The sequence below is a fragment of the Brachyistius frenatus genome, unplaced genomic scaffold, assembly GCF_029030835.1.
Source record: "Brachyistius frenatus isolate BFR_SWC_R1_liver_20210118 unplaced genomic scaffold, ASM2903083v1 Contig_2, whole genome shotgun sequence".
NCBI classification, from domain to species: domain Eukaryota; kingdom Metazoa; phylum Chordata; class Actinopteri; family Embiotocidae; genus Brachyistius; species Brachyistius frenatus.
Window position 1 is genome coordinate 5679079 of NW_027210601.1, and position 26980 is coordinate 5706058.

Genomic DNA, 26980 nt, shown 5'->3' on the forward strand with positions numbered 1-26980 from the left:
TAACAGTTCCGTGTTAAAGACATGAGCAGCGGGTTACCTGTATGAGTCCTGGCACGATCTCGGGCAGCAAGCTAATCAGGCCTTCGCGGGGGATCCTCTCCATCACTTTAGTCTGCATCTTGATCGCAGCCAGGTTGATGGGGTAATCAGCTGACTGGATGATGGGACACAACACCTTGATGCACTGGTCTGGACTGATGGACAACGCTAGCATGGCTGCTGTCTCCTCTGCTGCTCGCACCACCTACAGAAACACAACAAAATCATTGTATTGGAGAAATTTATGGATGAACTGACATCACATTTTATTGAATTGTATGAAGCTGAAATTGATGACCGTCACGGATCCAACAAATACACATTTTTGTTTACTTTAAAGCTTTGACGATGTAATAAAATAAACAAATCTTTTGCATCGTCTCTTCATGCCCTCTGATAAAATCAGCTTGTGAGTGAGCTGATTTGTGTGTGTGGATAATCGTACCTCCTTGTGAGGATCTTTGTGAGCCTCCAGAGCCTTCATGATAGTGAGTTCTGCGTAGTTCTTGAACCTCCAGGGCTGCTTGCAGAGAATCTCCCTCAGCACCCGCAGAGCCAGCGTTCGGATCACGTGCTGGGAGTGTAAAAAAGGTTTCAGATCAAAAGAAATACATCTAGCGTTGCTTTTTCTCATTTGGCTGTGAGGGGCTCAAAGCCCGTGTGCGTACCTCTCTGTCACCCATCGTCTCGAGCAGGAGCAGCAGGATGGTCTTAAAGTGTTCGTCCCACACCTGCAGGGTGTTTTCACGGATCAGTTTCAACAGCTCACACAGCGCCGCCTTCCTCTCCTCGATGCGCTCATTGTGATTGGACAACTCCTTGAGCAGCTCGGCCACCAGCTCTGATTGGTCCAGGCTGCTCTCTGTTTACCGACAATTGACCAAAAAAAAAAAAAAAAAAAAATCATGTTACAATTATCACAGGATTTGCTCCGTGTGTCGTGCAGTGTGTGATTTTGTCAGAATGTGTTTGCGTACCGTCGGTGAGTTGCTCGGAGTCGTCCAGGCTGGTGTCTTTGCGGCTGTGTTTGAAGGGAGAGTCGGAGAAGTGCTCACGGGATCCTCGGGGGCTGGAGGACAGCAGGGGGGTGTTGAGGAGAGAAGTCTTGTTGTCCAGAGCCATGCGGCCGCCGTCCACAGAATCTGACCCTCGGCCATCTATCCCGCTGCTCCCCTGTGAAACAGAGATCGAATCAAAATCCAGATGTCAGAGGACCGTTGTTTCACCAAAGCCCAATTTGTTTTAATTTGTTTTCCTTTAGTTTTCCTGGTTTGTAACTTCTGACACATAGACTCATCACTGTGGAAGAGCCCCGCCCCCTTGCACAGTTCATTTATCCACCGCAGCACAGAGCTCGACCCTCTCAAATCCGCTGGAACAATGAAATAATCTGAACTGATGCGATGGAGTCGCACCTGTCGGTTCAGGATGTGAATTACAAACTTAAGTGCTCAGATATTTACAAATGGAAAATTATAAGTTTCTTAGAGATAGTGAATTAAAATGATACATTTTGTTAACTGCCTGTTGCTTTATTAATTTGTTTATTTACTTTGTGTACATGTTCATTTGCATACAGAGCGAGGAACTGAGATCAGAGAACTCGGTCCATTTGTCCGGACTGAAACCAGAATTAAAGTGAGTTTTCACACCAGACTGAACAAAATCAGTCCTAACTGCAGGGCTGTATTATGTTTTTACCTGGTAAACAATGTGTCGAAAGCAAACACTTTATGCGTCTATCAGGACATTTTGCCGAACATTTTCTTAGTTGACAGCATCTCCAGATGTGATAAAAAAACAACAATTCTGACTTGAGAAGGGTGACAAACATTGACCACCAGGTGAGGAGCGGAGCAGGGTGACAAGGTTTACGGTGCTCTTGTTTGTGTGTGTGTGTGTGTGTGTGTATATTTACACTCAAATCACAAGATGCTACAATCTGAGTGGTGGTTTGATGAGTCAGGTGTGCTGTGACTGGCAGGCTGATGAAATTTGGGCTGGTTGGATTTCAGCTGCATCTCATGGGGGAAATGTCAGGAGGTCACATCTCTTTACTTGAATACCCTATGTCCTTAAATGAGGCTGTTGTTTGGGGGGGAGGCGGGGGACTGCAATAGGACCTGGCATGACATCTAGAGTCATAAATGTGTACTGAACAAGCATACTATCAAGAAAAGCAAATTGCTCATTGAAGAGACTGTTTTTTTTGTTGAGGAACAAACAGTAAACATAATTATATCAGTGGGTGTAGAGAACCTTGTCCACAGTTATCGGTACCATTAACACCGAATGTATGTGTCTCAGTTCCCACATTGCATACACAGTGTGTCTGTTTATGCCTTTGCAAGTCCGGAAAAACATGCTAATAGAATTACATTCACTTTTTGACAAGGGACTGAAATGTGTTTGCTGCAGTGAGTGTTAAAACCTGTCATACATCAAAAGTTATCACTGATTACTTTGTCATTCCTCACTTAAACAGTTTTTGACCAGATATTACCTGATTTAAAGGTCTATTTTTTTTTTTTTTTATAAATTCACATTTCCGTTCCTTGAGCTTATTTTCCTGAGAGTAAGGTATTGAATAAAAGAGTTTTAAGAACTTTAAGAAACTTTAAGAAAATGTTTGGTTCCTTCACAGCAAGAGAAATAAATAAACTAGTTTTATTATGTTCGGTGACAGAATTGGCGCCAGGTAATTTTTAAGCCTACTCATAACTGGACTTCAAACTATCATCTGTAAATAAGTAAGTAAATATAAACAGAATGTAAATTTTTTACTTCAAACCAAACATGGGGCTGATAATGACATAAGCAGCTTCCCAAGTTTTACAGTAGAAGCTGTAAAGCTCTATCGGTTTATATACTTACAGACTGTAAATATGCATCAACACATACAGTATATAATCCCTCTGCCTCCTCCACTCACCTCCTCCCCCTCTCGTCGTTGGACAGGTTCATTCATGTCCTCTTGGCTGCGAACACTGAAGTTCTGAATCGCCTCAGTGACGCCTTTCAGAGAGCTGTAGATGTCCTCCGAGTTCATGTTTTCTGTGTCATAGTCAAATGCACTGCACAGACACGGGAGCAAAAGATATTGTGAGACTTCATTCATACAGGAAACCCACATGTGATACATGTAATATGCTGTCATTTGCAAGGCGTGTATTTGACAAACAGTTGTGACACTTGGAGTCTTCCTGTATATCTTTTTTTTTTTTTACTTTATAATGGGATACAAATGCAGCATAAAATACTGTGTAGGATACAGGAGTGATTGTACAGTCGATGACTACTTGTTATTACCTTGGTGAGGGGGTGTTCTGGGAGGTGTTAGTGGGGGAAGTGACTGGACTGGACCAGCTGGCAGGAGATCGGGGGGTGTGGCGCGTCATAGGGCTGCCCATCGGTGCCTGACAACATGACAAAATAAATCAAAGTTGACACAAAGAAGTGTCACATGAATGTGACAGGATAATGATTGCCAGCCATCGTGCACGATGTATGTCTGAAGCCCTATCTACTTCTTGTGTGGACTGACACCTTGAGTGGGAGCATGTTGTACCTGTGCAACGTTGCCAGTGTTCTTCAGGTGGTTTTGAAGCAGCTTGGTGGCTCCGTCCTGAAAGGTTTTGGGCAGAGCTGCCAGCAGCATGGTGAACTCTGGAGTGTTGAGCTGGAACAGGGAGATTAGCACCGACTGGGCCGCCTGTCACACACAGAATACAAAAAAATCCCTCTCATTTAGAAAGACATCTAAAAAGTGTGGCAACTATTGCTAGTTATATAGTAAGTAACTGTGGCAATCATTGTTTTAGGGTGGCATTTAACTCCTTCACACTGTGATTTTGTGCAGTCTTAGACAAAAGATTACAGTTGAAGATATTGTGATCACTGATGGACGATTTGGAGCTTTGGGGACCAAACACATCCTACAGCAAAATTGCCAGTCGAAATTTGGTCAGAAAAACAGAATACAACATTTGTTGAGCCAGAATACGTCATACTTGACATTTTTGAATAAAGTTAAAGGCAAAAAAAAAAATCCACGCACAAACCAAAAGAAGAAAACCTTGAGGAGCAGCATCTTCAGAAAATACAAGTGACGCTGATGTATGAAATGAACTAATGTTCTCATATCTCTTATTTATTCAATTTACATTGCAGCCCCAGGATTCACCACACATTCACCGAAAGACCTGATATGCTTCACATTGATACTGTAAAGTCTGCTGCAGATTGAGACCAAGATTTTATTAGACTGCCCTCCCAGTCACATACAATGTGCTTATGTCACCGTTTCTGTCACACAGTCTAAAGGAGCTTTTAGAAAACACACATATGATTACGTGTGTGTGTGTGTTGAGTGTGTTTGTCTGTACCTTCCTGACATCAGAGCTCTTGGGTTCAGTCGTCCAGGTGATGATGCGGGAGACGGCCAGCCGAGTCTCACTGGAGTTCCCAAAATCTGGAGCTTCCATCTGTAACGTCAGCGTCTCGATGTACTTTAGGATGGCCACCTTCACCTGCAACACAAACACACACATTTATACAACAAACCATGAGTGAGTCGATTGACAACAAAGAAAGTGCATGGCCAACATTCACCTGTAAAAACACAAATACAGTAAAAACAAAATTACAAACACACACACGGATGAAAAAGTGACGACCAATGTTCACAGTCAGCATGTGCAACCACAGCAGATTGTGCGTCTCTTGCAGGTCTGAAAATCAAATAATCTGAGAGATGATCAAAGTAGACTCATATTCATGCTTTACAAAGAAGGAAAACAAATCAGTCAACATAAAAGCGATGACAAATGACGACAAAAAGGAACTAAGAAATGCAAACATCCACCTCAGGCTCCGAAACGCCACAACTAACTCCTGCCCTGATTTTCTTCTATTTCTCTCTCCTCTGTCTCGCTACATGTTCACCTCAAGGACCAGAACTTCCTCCAAATCACTTAGCAGCATCGTGCGCGCCATATAATTGCTCCCCCCGGAGCGCACTGACCTGGGAGGACTGGCTCCAGGCTGTGACCTGCTCGTCTAGAGAGCAGGCGTGGCGCCGCGCTCTGGGGGGGAACAATTTTACCCCGGACCCTGCCCTGCCTCGCCCTCGCCCGCAACACGAGCTCCGTACAGGCTTCAGAGAGAGAGAGGAGAAGCACCGCGTCAATCAACGGAGAGAGACAGGGAGACGAGGACAGGGGAGGGCAGGGAGGGCAGGGAGGGGACAAGAGAGGAAGGTGTGAGAGGCAGGAGGGTGGCTGGAGAGAGTTGAGTAAAAAGATGGGAGAGTAGGCTTAGGCGATGGGGAAATAATAGTTTCTGCCACACAATCCAAGTAAAGAGCTGCGAAACGGGTTGAGCCACATAAACCGATGGTTAATGTTCGATAATACTGTCTAAAATTCAGAGTTTTTTCAGGCCACCGAGCTCCTTCTATTTTTGAGACTACAGACGGCAAAGAGAACCTGTGGAATTTCACCAAGATAATAAAGCTACACTGAAAAGCGAGTCTTCATGAATATCATATCTGCAGCAAGAGAGTGAAACTGTGCTGTTGGGAACAATCTTTTCATTGCCCAAGCCTAATGGGTAGGGAAAGAGGCAGACTGGTAAGGAAGAGTGAAAGGAAGTAGTGAGAATGGGGTTTAACATCAGGCAGGGAAGGGTGTGGGAGGAGTCAGAGTGTCGGGGAGATAAAAGGGTGAGAGGAGTGAGGAGTGATGTATCTGAAATTGAGGAGAAGAGAAATAAAGGCGGGTGAGGTGATGGTGGATGAGGAGTAAAGCTTGAAGGAAGCCAGTTGTGTGGCTCAATCAATCACTATCCAATCACAGCCCGGGATTCTGTTTTGTTTTTTGGGGACGCAGAGCCAGCATGGGCAGGCAAGGGGTCACATCAGTACAGCAGTTACCATGGTTACAGCATCCGTGAATTTCCAGCTTCATGTGCATGCTTCCCACACACTCCTTCACTCAGACCTTCAAACACTCAGCTCTCTCACATGCTGACAAACACACACACACACACACACACACACACACACACACACACACACACACACACACACACACACACACACACACACACACACACACACACACACGACATTAGCATCTAATTTACCTTGAGGTTGGGCGTCTGAGTCTGGTCCACAGTAAACCTCATGAGAATAGTAAACTGGAGGTCATTGGGGAAAGACTCTCTGCAAGAGAAAAAAATACATCCACATTTCAATTCATGTCTGTACGTGACCTATTTCTTAAAAATATGAAAGCAAATTATTTTCACCAGGTGACTTGACAGATTATTACCAGATAGACATTTATGATCATTTTACTACAACGTATGAGGTAAAAAAGTGATTTCTATTATCACTTGTTCTCTTGAAAAATGTATCTGCTAGTCTTACACTTGGAGAAATGCAACGCAGGGAAGGACCCATTCATGTTGTTCACCTTTACAGCTGAAATAACAGACTTTAACTGTCACACTGTCAAGTGATGCCACGATTAAAAAGTGGCTGACGCTGTGAAGGATGCCATCCCTCTTGTTAGCAAAATTACCAGGATTTATCCCCCTTGGTAACCCTTGCAACCCCACTTCTCCGTCCTTTTGTAGCAATTGAGTACAGTTACAGAAGGGTTGTTTAGTTGAACATGTGTGGAGGCTTGTGCAAGTTAGAAAGTACCTGCCGGTGGATCTGAAAAATCAGTAGCCTAACTGTGCTGTGTCTTCATGAATGATTGAATTCGGTCATCTCCCTTGCTAAAAAATAATGAATAACCTACATGCGCCACTTGATCCCCACCCCCACCACCCACCCATCACCATTTACGCTCAAGATAGTAAAAAAATACATATATATGTGTATATATATATATATATATATATATATATACATATATTTATATATCAACTGACAGAAATCACTCAAAGCAGGAGTGATGGCACAAACACTTTTCTACCAGCTGTTAACAGAAAACATAAAGCGTGGGTAGAAGAGCAAAGGAATGGTGGCCTTAGAAAAAACACCTTTTTTGATCTTGGCTTCCAGCGTCAGTCTGCATGTGAGTGTGACGCCTACCTTGTGATGTCCAGAGCTCTCTGAACTTTGGCCTGTACGGAGCCCAGCAGGTCCGCTCCCATCTTCTTCAGCAGCTGCGTGAGCAGGACAAACAGCCAGTCCTGCAGGTCGTCCTTATGGACCAGGATGAAATCTACCAGAGTCTCCAGGAACATACTGAACACCTAAACACACACAGACAGTTTAGGTTACACACCGTAACTTAGTCATCCACGTACACTATGCTTCATGCACACACGCACGCGCACGCACACGCATGCATAAAAACTGGATGAAGATTACACTGAGGTGGTATGGTGTGAGCATTAGTTTCCATTGTGAAGTTAGTGGTTATTCAATCATTATTGCAGCAGTCCGCCTTCATATCCAATCACCAGTCAGACTTCAAATCACCCAAAAAAACCCAACATATTATTAATATTAGACAATAATAACCACAACGAGAAGACCACCAATCAGGCTGTGCGGTGACCATCTCTGCATGGCAGTGGCTGAATTCAGCAAGACAGTGCAGTTACAGCTAACAATGCACGAGGTGGGTTAGTGATTGTTATGTAGTTGCTTTGGTAATCTATAGCCCAATCAGATTAATGAAGTAGATTTTCATTCAAACACACAGTAACACTGACTGGCCAAACTTACTCTCTACAGAGAGTTCCAGAGTAGTGTGGCATGGGGGGAGAGAGAGACACACATCGGTTAGCATCCTGAGAAAGCATGTACTCCCGAGTGTGAGAGTACACTTATGATCTTTACTTTCAACTCATCATTTGCAAAATTACTTGAACATCTTCAACCATGTGAGAATCATAACATTGGCGAAATCTCAGAAGATGTTTTGTGCACGTTGGGAAAAAAAAGAAAGAAAGAAATTAAATTAAACGTTGAGAAACATGGGAGATGAGAGAGAAAAGAAGTGGGAGTAGGAGTGGTGTAGGGCAGACAGATGAAGGCAGGAGAGCGATCCATGGTGAGATGCAGTACCTTGAAGGAGGCTGAGCTTATACCGGATTCTGCCGTGCCGTACACCCTGCCGCAGTCTCGCTGAAATTCATCAAATCGTCAAACGTCAAACGAGAGGGAAGGGGGGAGGAGCTCACACACCTCACGACGAGTGCAAGGCAACGGAGCACTTAAGACGCCGGTAGGAAAGTGGCAGTGTTAAAGAGGGCGCACCGCAGCAGGTTAGTCAGAGAGAAGAGCTGGCAGCCCAGATATCTGTCTGTAGGGGCGTTTGAAGTGTGCGAGCGATCAGTGTTGTCGCTTCAGACTGCAGGTAGGGAGGGGAAAGAGAGCGAGGGGGGGTGGAGAGTGCGGGGGGGAGGAGAGGGGCGGCAGTGAATGCAAAGAGCGCAGCCAGCAGGACGGCTGCTGAACAGCGACAGAGCAATCCCACAGGAGGGCGGCGGGCGTGAGGTCACACGGAAAGGTCGGGTGTGGCATGCCGTTAGAAAACAGTCCGCTCTGCATGCCTGTGTTTCTGTTGGAGTGTGTATATCCATGCGTGCAAATTTAAGAATACGTTTCAACCTCTTTATCCCGTCTTTATCGTTAGAAGATTATATTTAATATGTGTGGCCGTTGAAATGTGCGTGTTTGCTGAGGAGTTGTAACATTTTCCTTGTTTTGGCAGAATCCGGTACAGTGAAGGATGGTGGAATAAACAAAGTATTTGAAACCAAAGTAAAATCAAAAGTGGGTGAATAATGATTTTTGAGCCATGATGTTATTGAACGGGAGTGCTGTGTCTCTTTGTGCGAGTACTTGCGCTGCATGCATCCATACCTTACTGTGAGGGTCAGCAAACATCCTGGTGAAGATTTCACACAGCCTCTTCAACTCTACCCGACTGCGGACAAAACAGACTCGGTTAGAGAAAAGTCAGCATCATCGATTTGTCCTCTGAAAACACGCTCGTCTGCTCTGCGACCGACCTGAGGGTGCGCTGGTTCTTGAGCAGAGCCTGCAGGCCCAGTAGCCCCTCCTTCCTCTCAGACCAGTTGGCACTGGCACAGCGGTTGAGCACCTGAAAACACACACACACACACACACACACACACACACACACACACACACACACACACACACACACACACACACACACACACACACACACACACACACACACACACAGGCCTGTTAAGACTTCTATATCGGCACAAAGTAAGACGACGAGGACATTTAGCTTAACACTAAAGTGTCATGTCTTTTTTTTAAACACCAATTATTACAAAGTATAAACCCACACTGGGGCTCAATAACATCATCATATTCGCTCATTTATTATGCAACTCATAAAATCTATGCAAGGATGAACAATGTACACAATATGTCATATGAGGTCAGCAGCATAACAATTTCTCAAAGCCGTAAATGTTGCTTGGCTAAAAGACAAGATGCACTACAGTGGTGTCTTTCTATTGATGATCTGGTTTCTAGTTCTCTCCTGTGCTGCTGTTGATGCGAACCTCAGCTACATCCTCTGTTTGTCTCATGTAGGTGGGGATGGCTCCCCCGTTCCTGGAGCTGTAGGACCTCTCTGAACAGGCGCTGGATGCGTCGCTGTTGGCGTCGTCGTCAGAATACATTCCGTAGTTCTCGTACCGCCGCCGGGCCGGCTTCTTCTGCGGGTAAAACGAAAAGAACATGAAATGAATCTGAAATGAAAGCGAGGCTAAAAGCAGGCAGGAGAAGAAAGCATGCAGAGACACATCTTAATAGAACACACACACACACACACAACACGCACACAACACACACACAACACACAGGTACGAGGCAGGAGAAGGAGCTGACCTTTGATCTCATGTCTCCCAACAGCTGATAGCGTTAAACAAAGGTAGAAGCAGGGTTTAGTTAACACACAGACGCACACTCAAGGAGATGTGAGCTGCACATGGTGACAGCTTAATGCAATGAGCACTCAGTTTTGGCATTTGTGTGTGAAAGTCTGTAAGTTCTCCTACCAGTGCATCTGCGAGAGCCTCTTCTACATCTGAGCCGGGGTTGAGGACCCTCATGGCACTGACGGAAGAAGAGAGACGACTAGACTGGCTGATTCCAAAACCTGAACCTGAGAGAGAGGCGGTTGCAAAGAAAGGAAGGATGGACAGGGAGACAGCAGGACAAACATGTTAGCAAAAATTATAAATAAAAGAGTCAAGTTTGCAAACTCTCTTCCCCACTCAGCACGTTGTCCTCGCTCGATCCACAATCCAAGTATCTCACTTTGCTCATCATCCATCCTCTGACATTTATTCACACATGCTACATGTTCCCCAGACACAACCCTGTAAGTTAATGGGATGGCGTGTTAGGTGACAATTTAGATGCCACTGGGGGAGACGGTATGATTGACATAAAACGCAGGTGAGCATGTGGGTGTCCCTGCAGAGGAGGTTGCACAGGAGCTAAATACAGAAAACAAATCAGCAGGATGGTTATCAACTGGCAACTGAACGAGCGGAAACATGCGATTCCATCGGAGGGTTTCGACATCCTGGAGCAAAACGGGGAAAAAAACACAACAATGATAGGAACAACTGAAGCTGATGGAGAAGAAAAAGAAACGGACTGATAAAATATAGGAAAAGATGGCCGGCGCTAAAGACAACGAAAAGAAAACGGAGTGGGCCTAAATCAAGGCGAAGGAGGTGGGTAGGTGAGGTACAGAGAAATACATGTACTCAGCCTTCACCTGCAGCCCCAAAAGCATCAGGTGTGTGGAGAGCTCCGGTGGAGCGAGAGTAGCTCCGCGTCGCTGCAACCAAGATTAAAACACACACACACGCACACACACACACACACATAGAGTTTAACACACGCACACACTTACACAAGACAACACACACATGAACTTCACACTGATTGAGTAGCGTGAGAGAATAGAAAGAAAGGCCGAAAAACATGTAAACACATGCAAGTTTTTTCTACTTTAAACTGTTTAGATTTAGAAGCCTTTTTATTATATAGATAGTTGATTAAAATACGAGGTTAAATCAAAGACCAGAGAGTAACTTTACATGTGAAAGTAAAGGCGTCAATACAGAGACTCCTCATCTCTGATGTCTTACTCATCCTGATTTTACTACTTATCCCTCCTGGGTATCTGTCCTCTGCTGCTACTCACCGAGGGGTGTGAAGGAGCGAACAGGGCTGGCGTCCCGGCTGCTCTCCCTGCTGGCCTCTCTGCTGCAGCCCTGACTCATACTGGGCCGAGGGATACGACTGCCCCGAGCTAACCGTGCAGGTTACAACCGCACGTGGCGGTATGGGAAAAGAGGAGGGGAGAACAGGGGAAAGGCAGAGGAGAAGCGGAGGGAGGAAAAGTTGTAGTGAGAACACAAAGGGACATTAGGAAGAGAAAAACCAAACAAAAGAAGACAACGAAGAAAGACAAACATGTGCAGTGACAAAGAAGAGAAGGGTGAAGGTACGAGAATAAAAACAGAAATAAGACAGAAATGACAAAAGTGACAAACTGGCAGAAACAAGAAAATATGAGAACATGTCAACTGGGATCTCAACAGATTTTAGTTGCTTCTTTTACTTGATTTTCAAGCAAGAATAAGATGTCTGAAACTGCAGCTATTTACAAAGACTACTTTGCCTGGTTTGTTCTTGTTTAGGGCTGCGATAAGCCGTTATTTTTCGTATCAAGTAATCTAGTGACGTTATCTTGATGAATCAGTCAGTCATAAAAGCGTGTAAAATGCTCATCATAGAGTGTTTTGATCTTCAAACCTTGTTTTGTCTGACTGGTTAACCAGCAGAGAAAATCCTCATATTCAAATAAATGAATGTTATAATCTATTATATTATTCATAATTATGTTGTATTTTTTTTAGCATACAATCACCTGAAACTAAGAATCATTATGTTTTGGGTTTTTTTTTTAGCTTATAATGAGCTCTTCATATCTACATAGGGAGCAGTTCCTCTACCACAGAGCCTGACATGTTTCTACAGGAGCTCAGAAGGGACAAACCAAACACTGGATCCAGTGAGGGCCTTTCCTGCTTTTACTGTCCGAGTGATCTTTGATTAAAGAAATCAACAAAATGAAACTAACCAATTCTCAAAATTTGCTTCAGATTTATTTTCTGTTGATTTGACTTATTATTCAACTGAGTAATTATTTCAGGTTTAGATGAAATGCACCCTAAAGGATATTTTGATATTTGATATTCACATATACACGGGCACTCAGTTTGTGCACGTACGCATGCAGGCACGTAAATACACACACGTACACACACCCACAGACATGCACATACATACAGAATAGAAAAGGAAGTGATCAGAGGTGGATTCAGCGATCAAGGGGGTGGGTGAGGGGAGGAGCTGCGTTTCATCCAGTAGCACTGCAATCAACTTCGCCGTTCACTGCTCTGTTCATCAGCTTCAGCGTCTACGCAGCCAATCAGGGTTAATCACGGCCTACCAAAGGACTACAAAGTAGCGATGAAGCTTTACTGATCCTGCGAGAAGGCTTGTTTTCCGGCCACTGACAACAGGTTAGTAAAGAGCGGGAAAAGGTACGTTGGTAACGCGTGGACCTCTGCTGATCATGGGCCCCCATCACCACAACAACAGCCATGAAGTCAGAGGCCAGTTAGAAAGATGGGCCCTAAGAAGCTGAGGCAGCCAGTGACAGTTTGATGGAGGGAGTTCAATGGCGGGAGAGATTGAGAGATTTGTAGTGATGGATGGAGATAGAGAATGAGGAACAGAGGGATGATTTAAGGATGAAGAGGGAGAGTGAGGATGATAATGGGTCGATTTTAGAGGGAGAGATGGACAGCATGGTGGTCTGGTCGAGGTCAAGGGCTTACCTCCTCTGCTTGCTCCGTTGTAGATGGAACTAATGCTTGAAGGAGCTAGAGGACAGAAGGAGCAGAGAGGAAGGAGGACGGGGAGAGGGCCAGAGGAAGAAAAGGTGGATTTGAGATCGAAGCTTACAGGGTCTCAGTGCGTCAGAGGCAAAGAACTATTTGGTCATCTGAGTTTATGGACAACAGGTATTGAGCAAGCAGATACATAAACAAAGAGAGACTTTTGTTGGTTGAAAATGGTGTTCATGTGCTCACCAACAGACAGGCGGGTCGGGGACGAGTCTCTGGAGCAACCCTGGCTGCGGGGGATGCGGCTGCGTCTGTGTCCGTCCCCGGTGCTTCCAGCCAGCACCCTGTGGGCCCCTGAGCTCATGGTGCTCAGGGCCGTACTCGTTAGCACGCGACCCGGGGAGCCGCTCCGACTGCCGGCTTCAGAGAGATGCAGAGGGACAGAAGAGGACAAAACACAAAGAGAGAAAATAAAGTCAGTCTTACTGATACAGCGGGGGACATTTAACAAGCTGTGGAGACACATAACCACTCCCCCTCTAATGTGACCATCCTTTAAAAAATGTAAATAAAAAAAAATAATGGTGACTAGTTTTGGATTCATACAAACGACAAAGGCAGCTTCTCCTGCCGTTCACTTAGTGGCACGAGTTTCCAAGCACATTTTGGTAAAGTACAGGTATATTAAAAATAGAGACTGAATTTAACGGCAAACATTACAGTGTTTGATGGCATTGGAAAGAGGATCCACGGGGCTACGAGAGCTACAACCCACAGTGAGTTTACATTTTAAGTAACCTGTTAAAAATAACCCTTCATATAATTGCAATAACAAAGCAAATGAAGCAACAATTTTGACAGCAAGATGGCAAATGTAGAAGCAGCACTCCTGTCTTTCTGAAGATACAGTGGAATAATAATAATAAGAGATTTTTGACCAAAATTAAAACATAAACTTGGAAAACAGCCTCAGTTTCTCTTCCCCATGGTATCCTGTCTCCAAGTGCTATGCCTACAGTGTGTCTCACTCTACAATCACTCTACGTGACTATTAACCTGAGGACAAGCAGTTGAAGAGAGGCTGCTCTGCAGAGCTGGATATTCAGTGTATGAACAGACGTTTGGGAAACAAGCTCCAGTGCTCAACATTTGAAGATGGACCAGACTCTCTCTCAGTGACAAACAAAAAAACTCACCTAAGTCCACATACACACACACACACACACACACACACACACACAGTCTTGAGTGTCAAGACTGGTCACACTATGTCTACTTGCCAGACACAAAGCTAAAGAACTTACATACATATATGAATGTAAAGATATACAGTTGCTGACAATTCATAAATCTTATCAGGTAAAGAGCACTTGGATCAACTTTCCCTTGTTTGACCTTGAGACACTTTTGTTGCCCTTTTCTTCCCTCGTCTCATTATATTTACACATACACAAAGCTTTAGACCTGTTGATAAGACAGTGAACTATGTAAAAGTGGTTATTACACCAAAAAGACTACAAAATGGTCAGAATAATTTGATTGGGATGTAAACGTCCTTTTCAGAGGAAAATTTTAAATAAAAATGTATTTCTCAATCTTTCGACTAAATGCAAGCAGAAAAATGAGGCTCCCGAAGCAGTGTATTTAGCATGATCATAGAACAGCCATGTATGTTAAAAGTCTGTGACTACAGATCCCAGCATGCCTTAGCCACAGTGGGAGCAGCTTTAAGTGACACTTCTGCGTGCACGTGAAAGAGGGAGGTTTGGGCAACAGAAGAAAGGCAGTAAAGCTAAAGAGAGCGGGGTAAAAAGAAGTAGCGTTGTAATCTTACCACCAACAGGGGTAGCAGACTGAGATCCTGAGCCATTAAGCCCATTGGTTGGGAGGAGGGGGAAAGCAGAGGTGAGGGGGAAGGAACAGCAGATTAAACCAGATGAATTATGGGTTAACGCAAAATAGCAGCATGGGAGTTAGAAAACAGAGCACGATGGAAGCGCATCCTCGTGGTCCATACCAAGAATGTAGGCAAAGATGAAGCACTTTGTCGAAATGAATCCATTAATTAAAGAGGAAACGAGAACTGAAAGGTAGTTAAAACAAAAGCACACACTGAACCAGCTGCAGATGAAAGACTGGGAGAAGCAGTGCATGGCTGGGACAACTGGCATACGTACAAACCAAAGCCTGTTTCACAATGAGGAAAAAAAAAAATGCTTCAAAGTAAATATGCTGATAAAATATCTAAACAAACACTTTCTATCTCGCACACACACACGGAAATCTTTGTATCCACATTTCCTCTCTTTCTGTTGATCCGTTAAACTGCGATTTGAGCTTTGAACTCTTGATCATAGAACTAGCATTTGTTCGTCCAGATTTGATTGGCGCACTGGGTTGTGACACAATCACTGTCCACTTTTCAACTGGTCTCCAAGCCAGCCACAAACACAGCATATTAGCAGCAAGTAGTCTTGGAGAGCAGGTTCACACACATCTGCTTCATGTGGTGCAATGTAACTCACTCTGGCTTGCGTGACGCTTCTTCTGTGTTGAAGTATCTTTAAAGGTCCCATATTGTATCATTCTGATTGCTTTTTTGATTCTAAAGCAGGTCTGGCTGCCACATAAATACTGCTCAGTCCACAAAGAAATGCACATAGTCTATTTTAAGCAACTGGGCCGTTTGGACTTCTGTAAATTTGTGATGTCACAAACTTGCATTCATGTCATATGTCCGTCTTAAGCACGATCCACTGTCCAACCTTTTACTTCCAAGGAAACAATCCATTGTGGACCTAGCTAGCTGCAAGACCTAAAGAAACCTGTCAATAAAAGTGTAAAATATGGGACCTTTATTAACCTGAATGTTTGCCAGAGCCAGGGTGAGCAGAGAAAATAAACTGTACACCACACCATTCTCAGTGATGAGACATTGCATGCAGAGAAACACACACTCACTCCTCTTTACATAAAACACCTTGATCAGAATGAGAGCAATAGCAGGTGGGTCACCATTCCCACTGTGGTACACAGAAAGACGAGCACACTCGGACTCTGACACACAAACAGAATACCTGGTGTGCAATCGGATTCGTCGGAACCTGAAGGCACAAAGACATTTACATGGAGCTTATAGTCACCACGATGGCAACAAGTGAAGAAACTCCACAACCTCTCAAACAAGCTCACACACACACACACACACACACACACACACACACACACACACACACACACACACACACACACACACACACACACACACACACACACACACACACACACACACACACACACACACACACACACACACACACACACACACACACACACACACACACACACTTCTGTTGCTTGCGTGCTTGTGTATCTAATGTTGTTAAGTGGACCTGACACGCTGAAGGTTTCACTCACAGCTGGGTTTACATCATGCTCTGTGTTCGGTTGGAGTGAGGAGGTACGTACGTTGTGACTGTGAGACCATCTTGGTGCGGCTGCGTCCTCGAGAGTCCACCTGGCTGGACATGCTGCTGGCAGTAGACAAAGGCTGCTTGGTGCGTACACGGCCTGTGTGCAGGTGGAGGGACAACCGTAAAAACACAACAACTCAGCGGTATTTCCTGAGCTAACACATCTACTCGCTATCCGCTTGCAGCGGATTGAAGCCAAGAAACTAAGAAGTGCTACAACTGATGAGAAGCCACTAATGCCAGAAGCTGCTGAGGTCCTGAACTTCACACTCAGCCAGGTGCAAACACACATAAATACACCAGGGATGCTTCAGTGGATTAGAAACCCGTTTTAAAATCTGACTCTGGTTATGAGAAAACCAGTCATTTCTAGGTATTTCATAAAACTAGAAGCCATTGGCAGCATTTGAGAGTAAATGGCTGTGTTCCAAATGGCGTAGGTATGTGCTAACACTGATGTACTTAAAACGGTCCAAAAATTGAGCGTGAAATGATGGACACTTTCCACCCTCAACAGTCGCCATCTTGACAACGTAGAGGAAAGATATTTTCAAATTGCGGTGTCTGAGGAAGCTGCAGCTGTTACAGAGCACCTCACAAAAGTGCTTATTTTTCACTAAGTATCACTATGCTGCTGTTGGATAGAAGCCATCCGTGTGTTTATTTATGTGCATTATTATGTGCAACAGAGGGCACAAAAACACGTTAATTTCTGGGTAAAAAGATTCTGGTGAATGCAGAACGGCGGTGAGCGGTTTGAGACAACACTGTCGAAGTGCAAGCACCACAAGTAAGAGTCCCAACATGTAAAAGCACAATTTGTTAGTGTACCAAGATAAGTGTGTCATTTTTAAACACAGAAAATGAGTCACTGAACAGTTATTTCAACATCAATTAAAATGCAGATTATTTTCTTGATTAATTGCAGGTGAAATAATTTTACTGATTAATTAATCTTCCACTAATCTATTAGTTTCGACTCAAAATGCAACTAACTTTATAACCAGCATTCGCTACAGCATATGCATCGTTCATGTGATTCCTCAATTAAAATACTTGATCATAAGCACAGCTAAGAAATGATCAAACACATAATGTTGGATCTGTGAGGACAAACAGCTAAAATTAAAAGCTCAAATGAACATTTTTCCAACTAGAACATCCCTAAACTACGCACACAAACATCCACCTAGTCACAATCTTACCATTGTCTGACCTGGTCCCTACAGACAGACAAAGAAGGAGCATGTTGTAAATATCACATCTAACCTTCTGTATACATCTAACCTGTGTATAATATCAACACATCCTGAGTATCCTAAAAAAAAAACCTGAGTAACTGAAAGTTTAATGCAGGTGTAAATGGTTAGAACATTCATATAAAAAAATAAGATTAAACTGTAGTGAAGCAGAAGATGATATTAAATGTGTTAATATTTGATTTGTGATGCAATGAGAGGTACTGTAATACAAATGAGGGTTGAATGTAAGGCTGACAGCAGGCAGCACTATGGCCACACACTGTCACACCTGAGTTAACATGGACTGGAATGACTTAAGGAAAAGGGAAAAGAAAAGAGAAGAAGCCGAGAGAGATGATCTTACCATCCTTTTTATCAGAGGCATCATCTTTAGTAGCAAAGTGAAATAGAGAGGGTGAAGGAGAAGGAAAGGAATGACAGAAACACGACAGGAAATTGTACAGAAATTATAGAAACAAAAGGAAAAGGAACCCAAGAAAGGAAAATGATTTACAGCAAATTAAAGGGAAGTAGGATGGTAAACATAAAGTGCCAAGAAGACAAAAACAAAAGTATGAAAGAAGAAAACAAGTGTGTGACAAAGAAGAGAAAAGTCAGATAGAGGACAAACGAGAAGAAAGGAGCACAGTGTGCATTAGTGACATATCTGTTTAACAGAGAATCATGCAGATGTCGGGGTCAACATTATAACATAGAGACAAACTAGGACGGAGAACGATATTCATCTACAGAGCATGCACAGAGAATATCCGCACCAAACCACAGTCAGAGGCGAACGAGCAGGCAGCCGAAGAGGAGAAAGGCCAGTACAAGTGCTGAGGTGTGCGAGTGTGTGCGTCCATCGTTACAGACTGCTTTGTAGAGGTGTTTATAAAGGAGGACTGACTTCTTACTTCTATCTGTCTGAAACTTTAGAAGCACTACCTCTGCACTGATCTGCCTCCTTGGATGGAGTCTTCATCGCTGCCTGATTCCCTGGTGATCACATGCTGACTTGATGTCTGATTAGTCGTCTAACTTGACTGTCAGGGCCCTTACCCAGTGAGGAGTAGGAGCCAGGGGGCAGACGGCCCGCTCCCCTGGCTTGTCCGATGTGCCGGTGCTTAGCAACCGCTGCTGCGTTTACATCCACGTCGCTACGGGAACGCTGCAGGGAGGCCGACGACACCCCACCCTTTGAACCCGCAGGGACTGATAGGACAGGAGGAGTGTGTTGGAGAAGGGATGGGAGGTGATGGGATATATACGTCACAATCACATGCAGGCACCGTACTACACATACACAATATCAACACCATACAGGAGAACACAAACAGCCGGGCACATATACGCATGTGTATGCGTACATGTGTGTAATAACATAAAAACATAAGAGGATGTGACTGTTCAGGGCTGAACACGAGCAGATGTGAATGAAAAGGATGGAAAATGGTTCTGTAAAAGCTGATGTTTGTTTCAGTGTGTAGGGGTGTGTGTTTGTGTGTGTGTGTGTGTGTGTGTGTGTCCTCACAGGAGCAAGTGTGCATGATGTGTTGTAAAAAGCTTGCGTTGGTATCGTCCGCTCTGTGTGAGCGTGTTTGTGTGTGCGGGTGGGTGTGCTCCTCTCACCTCGCCCTGGAGCTGCCGACCATTTCGAAGACAGAGGCCGACTGATGAAATGAGGAGAAAAGTAGGTCAGCAAACAAAACAACAGACAGTAACAACATAAGTACATACAACATTTTCAGTGATGGATGAAACGGAATTGCCCTGCTTTCTATTTGCATTGTGAAAGGGGCACTCCAAAAGGAAAAGTAAACCCACTTCAGATGTGAACAAAAACACACTTCTGAATAAAAAGACTATAGATCCAAAAATAGACAATTATATGTTGTTTACGGTATCTGTTTGTGGAGACCTCCTCGTACTGTTTGAGGGCCTGTTCAAAGCTGGCGCTTCGTGTCGAACCAGTTCTTTGCGTTTCTACCGAAAAAGTATCGCCAGGAAAACTGGTTTCAGAGCAGCTTCAACACACGGCTGGTCTAGAACCAAAACAACTTATGTTAATGCCAGGGGGCAGGATTATTGTAACCAAACAAGACCAACAAAAGCTTTGTGACTGCTTTTTTTTTTTTTTTTTAAAGAGCTGTAAAAAGTGGAGAAGGCAACCTTTCTCCTTGTACTGAGCCATGAGCAACACTTAGAGAGATGCGATGCACTTTGCTGTTATTGTTGTGCTAGCATTGCTGGGAAAGCGGAGACAGACAGACGTAAACAGTGACATAACGACGTGGCTTTCTAGCCTGTAGAAAAGCAAAGCGCTTCTTAAAAGCACCAGCCCAGAAGCAGAGGTAGCTTTATGTTGGTGGAAAAGATGTCACAAGGTGCCTCCACAATGACAATTCAGCATTTAATCTATTAACTATTAAATATTTTTATAACTCAGCATGTGACGGGCATATTCCTGTATTTTAGATAAATAAAGAGTTGAAAATTGCATGTACCATAATAATATCTTCACCGCATTGTGTATTTTTGTCAGCTTGATGCTTCTTCTGAGCCTCAGCCACAGACTTAAGATTTTGTGCTTCCGCAATGAAACCGTTTTCACCGAGAGCATGTCAATAAGAAGATGTATTGGAGCAGGAAAGCACATCTTCCTCCTTCCTGAGTGCTCTAATTTCAGCTGGCTTAGGTCTTATGTTTGCCAGTGAGACATAAAGCAATCGATCCATCTAGTGGAGTCAGACTGAGGACACAATGCTCTCAATAACCTTCCAGGATTTTTTTTTCAAATTCTGCAAACACTAGTCAATAAAGTTACAGGAGATTGTGTCTTTCTAAAGATGAATGAGGAGTCCACATTGATTCATTTACCGAGAGAAACGACAAGTGAACTAGAGCATTTTTATCACCTCAATTTCAAAATGTAGTCTTAAACTAGACCTGGAAGTCTAAAGTGAATGATGGAGGAACAGTGCTTAGTGTTGATTACTTGAGGCTCTCTTGAGAGGAAGATGAGGAGCGGTCACTCTGGGGAAGTGAGGCCACGCTGCCAGAGCTCTTCAGGCAGGACTGAAGTGTCCTCTGGTACGAAGGCTCTAAGGAGTTGTAGAGTGCGTCAGTTTCTGCTGGAAAGTGGTTCCTCAGACCCCAGTAGGCCCTGAAAGGGAGAAGAAAAGGGGGACGGAAGTGAACACAGAAAGAGCAGAGGAGAGGAGAAGAGATGGATGAGAAAGGAGGCAGGCAGACAGGCAGGCAAAAAACAGGAATCCATGGATTCATAAAGAAGAGTGTGGTGAGGAATTTGACACTACTTGTCTTTCACAAAATGTAATTTTCTGAAATGCACGCGTGTGCGTGTTTGTGGGTCTTACTTGCGGGCCTCCACTCTCGCCTCTGAGTCGGCATCTCGAATTCCCTTTTTGATGCTCTCAACCAGAACTGCTGTGTGCCTGAGACAGTAAGGTGCACAAGTGTAAACATATAAGTTTAAAATACATGTCATCATCCGCCTGTACTGTGAATCCTGTCCAGTTATGTTTTGTCATTCACGAAACTGAACCATGTGGAAATCAGTCCTCACCTTTCTAGAGAGTGGGTTTGCCATTCCTGTAGCAGAAGGTCCAAGAAATCATAACAGCGCCTGGAGATAACACGTCACTTTTATTATTCTTATTGTCACAAAGAATTCCATTACTTATCAGCATCATAACAATAATTTCATGATCTTATAGCTGTTAATTATTTGAGACCTGTTCATTACCAAGCTATACTTTTTATGACCGTAGGGTTAACATCAGGGTATTCTCACCTTCTTACAGACACAGACTTGCATGTGCAGTTACTGGTTATCAGAGGAATGAGCCGGGGGACATGGGTGTGCTGCAGAGAGGATGGTTGATTGCGTTGAGTGACACATTCCAAACAAAGCAGCAGCATTTAAACTCACCCAGGACTGGGTACTGTTGAAAAATATTGGATAGGAGTACCATTGCTATGACTTTGATATTGGTTCCTGAATGGTACTTTTTTTAGATACCAATTTTATAAAATACATTATATGAAAGAAAATTTCATTCCACATTGTGGTACAAATATTTAGATTTCGTGCAGTTTAGAGGGGGACTGTAGCTATAATTAGCAGATGTCCCCTAAATGACTCACCTGGAAGTTATGGCTAAATGCTACAATTTACTGATGTTTACTAAACACCCTATTTGCTAGGGGGAGATGCTAACTAGCAGGTATGTCACCAAAAATGTGTTTGAAAAGAGGGAAATAGGGCGTTCTAATATAAGATTTAACCCCGGTTGAAATTGATTTTATCGACAAGGGCAGGCAAAAGTTATGCATTCTCAAATGAAAATGTATTAGTGTGGATGTAGCCAATGGATCAAAATCTTGTATCTTGTAATGTGTACAGGGCATTTTTCAACAGTAGTTAGTATCGAAGTAATTCAGTCGGTGCCATAAAAGTATCAACGTGCGGCATCCAGCTGTGAACTGACTGTTGAAACTATTTTAATGTGTGTTTGTAAAACTCACCCGTATTATGATGCGGATAGCGGAGACACCAGAGGTGGCCATGACTTTGGCACAGTTGGGGATGAGGTTGAAGAGGACAGGAACGATGGCTTCTGCTCCGTGGTCAAATTTATTGCCCAACACTGACGAGAGGTGGCTGTGAGGAGACATCGACGAAGAAAGATCAAACATAAACATAGAGCAGAACACAATAAAAACTGTGTAAAAGGCTGAATTGAAGAGGTTGAGTTTATCTCATTGTACTTATTGTGCACTTTTGTGTCATATTGTGTTCACAACATGCGCCTTGATCCAACCGTGACATTGTATCATAAAGATAGCACAGAAAAATTCACAGACCATTCAACCCTCCGCTATCAGTGAGAAGAAAACATGTTTGCAACCCATATAACCAATCAGCTGATGACCACTGGACAACAGGGAAAATCTTTTTTGTATATTTTGTCCCTCCAGAGAGGAGTGTATCTGAAACAAACACTTACGCCACAGTGATACAGGCCTCTCGGACCACTTGTGAGCGCAGGTCTTTAGCTGACAGTTTGAAGGCTCCATCTAGTAGCCGCAGGTGCTGGTAGAAACAGTCGTAGCTAGTTGCGCCTGCCACCAGCAATGAGCGGACTTTCTTCATCTAAGAAAAAAAGAAAAAAGGAAAGAAAAGACATAAAAGAACCGTCCATGACCAAATCAAAGGACAAATATTACTGCTGTGTCAGTATAGGATATTTGAATGTTACAACTGAACTATAGAAAACTGCTGAAGGGGAATCTACTGACAGCGCTGGCTCTCTGGTCCCAGTCGTGTTTGTCGTCGGAGCAGATCTCACGGATCTTATTCAGGTTGTCCTCAAGATCCCTCGCTGAGTAGATCTGCACCGCCACAGTGAAGGAGAACAGAAGAGAGAGAGGAGTAAGCAGAGCAAATATGTAAAGGATTGATGAAAGTCTCAGACAGTCTGACCTTGATAGCCTGAGTATTGTTATTGAATGGGATGAGGGATGTATATTGTACCTGGACAGTAGGGACATCTGTAAAGGCTTTAATGAAATCATCTTCATCAACTCCACCGCTACCGTCCTTGGACACTGTGGGGGTGGGGGGAAAGCAGAGATAATTAACATATCTATGTGTGTGTGCATTTAAAATATCGCCTGCAAGCAATCTTGGGGAATTTCTGTCTGGAAAAAAAAACCCTCCCCAGATTCACAGTCATGGCTTTACAACTGTAAGGCCAAAACAAACAACATTGGACTCTGAATAAAGGATATTGGGTATAATCTGAAAATAAAACAGATCTCTACTATCAGTGGCAGTTAACTTCCGCTTAACTCTAATTCTAAATTATATTTATGAATAACACCCTTATAACAGTGAGTGAGTACACACAGATGGGACTATTGGGTGGAAAGGGTTAATGACTTCTATGCTGGCTGGTTTTGACTCACAAAAAAAAAAAAAAAAAAAAGAGGCACACTTCCAATTATGACCACACACATGCTACACACACGTAAATCAGTGGGAGCAGACTGTGTTACTAATAGACTTCCTGGCAGTAATGGGCATGTCAATCATAACTCTCTCGGGGGCTCTGCGTACCACGCCTCCTACAACTCCTTATTGGGGAAGCAGAAAGAAGTGGGATGAGAAAGAGACCTGCAAGGAGGAGCTGAAAGCAACCCAAGAGGATACCAATCTTAACACAGAAAGATTAGCTGGACAGAAGACGCTGAATAGTAGCTTTAAACATGGAGGAAGAAAGCCTGGGTATAAACAGGGAAAGAGGATGAAGAAATGAATCCTTTCCTCCTCTTGGGGTTGGTTTCCATATCAAGCTGTAACCACAAAAACTTGTCTTGTCAAAACTCGACATGGCCCTCAGAGAGCTGGGGAACATCGATGTAGTCCGCTGGTTTGCTGCAGGCACAATCTACTCCCGTGTAACTGAGGGAGTAACATGGTGGCAGTCTGGTTATAAAGGCCAGGCCTGACATAAAGAGAGCAATAATATCTTAGCCTTGAAGAGAAGTCACACCAAGGTACACTTCCAGAAACAACTTTAGCCTTTCTGTGTGACAGTTTTCAATCCTGTCAGTTACTGGCCGATTGAATTCTGTCTGAGTGTTGCGTCAGGGTGTTGCCAGAGTGTGTGGGCGTACTGTCATCTAAATGCAAACGCAGACAATGGGGCCGTCCTGAAAACTATTCTCATATAGCATAAGAAACTCAAGACAATAAATTCACACCAAATTCTTATGAAAAACAAATTGACAGGAAATGTTTGCAACTTTTTCGCCTTAAGGCGTGTCTGTACAGAAAGTGTTGAAGCCATGTTTTTTAGTCATCCATCAAACGTGTGTCTGAAGTAAACAACCTTCCTATTTTAATCAATCCACTCATCTATACAGTGTGGCAATGCCTCGTGTTTTACACCAGTGAGTGGTGTGCTGGGCTCCGAGCAGGTCTTCCACCTCCTGTCACTGCTGCCAGAGCTGCTGCTGCTCTGCTAACATGCTGCTAAAGCTACACCCTCTGTGTAAAAGCCAGTTAGTGAATATCACAAATCACTGGCAAAGGTCAAGATTGGGCTTTTCCTTTTCAGACACTGAACTTAACAAGGTACAGGTTTCAGAGGTGTAGCTCTGGGTGTTTGAAATACCCAGCATGCCCTTTATTCAGCCTCTCACAGCCACTCTACAAATCAATACGACCGTGATGAACCAAGTGACCAGACATCACAGGCTTGTGTTTCCAACCAACAGATAATTGCGTTAGGACTCAGGTAGACTGCTTGCTTGTAGAACACTTACACCGACAAGTGTATGTGTGCATGTATGTGTCATTGTGTGACATTGCTGACAGAGAAATCAGCAGGCAGCAGGAACCGACTGCTTGTTCGTGGAAACACAGTTTGCTACCAATAGAGGGAAAAAATCAATACATGCAAAGAGGAAGCAAATGAAATACACCAAGCGGCTACAACAGGAGGGAGACTTGACGGGGAGGAGGAGGCACAGGATGATATCAACTGTTTCAAAAGGAACATCTTCTGAAGCCCTGAGTCGACTACAGCTGTGAGGCTGATAATAAGCATATCAGTTGGAAGTGTATCACATTTCTAAGGACACATAGAGGGAGTCTGTTACTGTGGACTGAGGTGCTTACTCATGTCTTTTGCTTTTTCTATCAGCACACAGTCTTTACTGTGAACCTCAATTATACAGTATAACATTTAAGATCCTTTACTCGCAGCATCCACATTGTATAAAAATCTGGCCTATAATGGACTGTTTATCTCAGGACAGTAAAGGCTAGTAGGGCCGACATACATTGTTTCACACACATTTTGGACTGAGTAAAAAAACCAAGAGAGCAGAGAGATCTTAGATGGGCTCCTTTCACATCCGGATCACAAATCAAAACACAATTTCAAACTGCAACGAATGCACAAATAAAAGCAGGTTATTTCTATCTGGGAAATGTTTGGGAGTCCCTTTTGAAAATATGTGATTAAAATGTATTGGATGAACTGATTAAACTGTCAGGAACAGAATCATTGTGCCAACAAGTCAGTGGACAGCTTAAGTCTTGTTCAGGTTGCAAAAAGAGAAAACAAAATGTGATAAATTAAGCTACAATCGAGTCAAACTATGGTGGTCAATGGGTATTTGTCAGTCAGAGGGACTTCTAGGGAGCCTAGTAATTCTGTATTCAGTTAAAAAGTAAGGCTTACTGATTGTAATGATACATTTCATGAGCCACAAGACTTCCAGTCATGGATGAATGATATAAACTTACCGTTTTAGAAAAGAAATGTGTTTCTTCCTGAGCTGGATGCGATACATGAACTGTGCGTCTGCATTCAGTGTGTGTGTAATTTTAAATAAAGTTAAGTAGTACCTAGCTTGCTACCAGTAGCGCTGGGCCGGCGTGCAGCAGACGACTCTGCAGGCTTCTTGGGAACTTTGGGAACCTTGAAGGCAGCCTGGGCCGAAGAGGAGCGACTTCCATCCATGCTGTCGTCATCCTCAAAACTACGATCTGTACAGAAAAAACAGAGTAGAGTGTTATCATCCACATCAAACTTTATGCAAAGTCTTAGCAATTCAAGTGAGTATACAGAATGAAAACAATCTGTCATTAATGACCTTACACAATACTGGTAGTCATAATCTGCAAGAAAATCATTGACTTATAGAGTATTAGCAGGTACAGTATCACAAGAGAAGATTCTCTGAAGAAAATTTGTCAACAAATGACAGAAAGATCAAACATTTTCTCAAACAAATCCCATGATGAAACCAGCTTTCTAAAAAAAAGTCTACTAATAATTTTCAGTTTGAAACACAATACACATCCTTCATTATATTTGCCCCTTTAATATTGAGCATAAAGAGCTAAAGGCCTTCAGAAGACAATGCACAGTAAAGAGAAAAGTAATAACGAGAAGCAAAGCATGAAGAGGTTGTCGTCTACAGACAGCGAAGTCAGGACTCACTAAATCAATACTAATTACAAACACTCCATTGGTTAGGAGAAAAATAAGCGAACCCATGCACATATACGATCACTTCAAAGATGCCAAAAACACGGACAAATAATCAAGATGTCCAACCAAGCAACCAGTGACTGACAGAAGTCTCTAGAGCCTGAACCCTCGTTCTGCATGCTTGAAAAAAAATCACGCTAGCTGGAAAGATAGCATTGAAACTTGAGACGTGTTAGCAGGAGATGGT

At 43.5% G+C, this 26980-nt stretch overlaps 1 protein-coding gene across 35 annotated transcripts in view; it reads right to left on the minus strand.

Moving 5' to 3' along the window:
- clasp2 (cytoplasmic linker associated protein 2) overlaps positions 1–26980 on the minus strand; it is a 57027-nt gene that overhangs the window by 3071 nt on the left and 26976 nt on the right. For 4 of the 35 annotated variants that reach the window (XM_069695709.1, XM_069695903.1, XM_069695894.1 and 1 more), the window contains 35 exons: positions 26145–26285; positions 23259–23332; positions 23024–23116; positions 22732–22877; positions 22250–22385; positions 21516–21586; positions 21288–21347; positions 21079–21156; positions 20697–20864; positions 19331–19371; positions 18761–18913; positions 18066–18089; positions 17666–17683; positions 16456–16557; positions 16065–16091; positions 14822–14848; positions 13234–13428; positions 12979–13023; positions 11274–11381; positions 10842–10904; positions 10111–10217; positions 9941–9964; positions 9613–9768; positions 9079–9170; positions 8930–8993; positions 7145–7308; positions 6184–6262; positions 4425–4568; positions 3608–3751; positions 3349–3455; positions 2972–3113; positions 1017–1212; positions 708–901; positions 485–613; positions 38–244 (listed from right to left, as the gene is read on the minus strand). In XM_069695709.1, coding sequence (XP_069551810.1) covers positions 38–244; positions 485–613; positions 708–901; positions 1017–1212; positions 2972–3113; positions 3349–3455; positions 3608–3751; positions 4425–4568; positions 6184–6262; positions 7145–7308; positions 8930–8993; positions 9079–9170; positions 9613–9768; positions 9941–9964; positions 10111–10217; positions 10842–10904; positions 11274–11381; positions 12979–13023; positions 13234–13428; positions 14822–14848; positions 16065–16091; positions 16456–16557; positions 17666–17683; positions 18066–18089; positions 18761–18913; positions 19331–19371; positions 20697–20864; positions 21079–21156; positions 21288–21347; positions 21516–21586; positions 22250–22385; positions 22732–22877; positions 23024–23116; positions 23259–23332; positions 26145–26285 — 3719 coding nt within the window. Of the gene's footprint in view, positions 1–37; positions 245–484; positions 614–707; positions 902–1016; positions 1213–2971; positions 3114–3348; positions 3456–3607; positions 3752–4424; positions 4569–6183; positions 6263–7144; positions 7309–7786; positions 7790–8128; positions 8189–8929; positions 8994–9078; positions 9171–9612; positions 9769–9940; positions 9965–10110; positions 10218–10841; positions 10905–11273; positions 11382–12978; positions 13024–13233; positions 13429–14821; positions 14849–16064; positions 16092–16455; positions 16558–17665; positions 17684–18065; positions 18090–18760; positions 18914–19330; positions 19372–20696; positions 20865–21078; positions 21157–21287; positions 21348–21515; positions 21587–22249; positions 22386–22731; positions 22878–23023; positions 23117–23258; positions 23333–26144; positions 26286–26980 lie in introns of all 35 variants that reach the window. The other 31 variants (XM_069695820.1, XM_069695966.1, XM_069695920.1 and 28 more) reach the window with 27 other exon arrangements.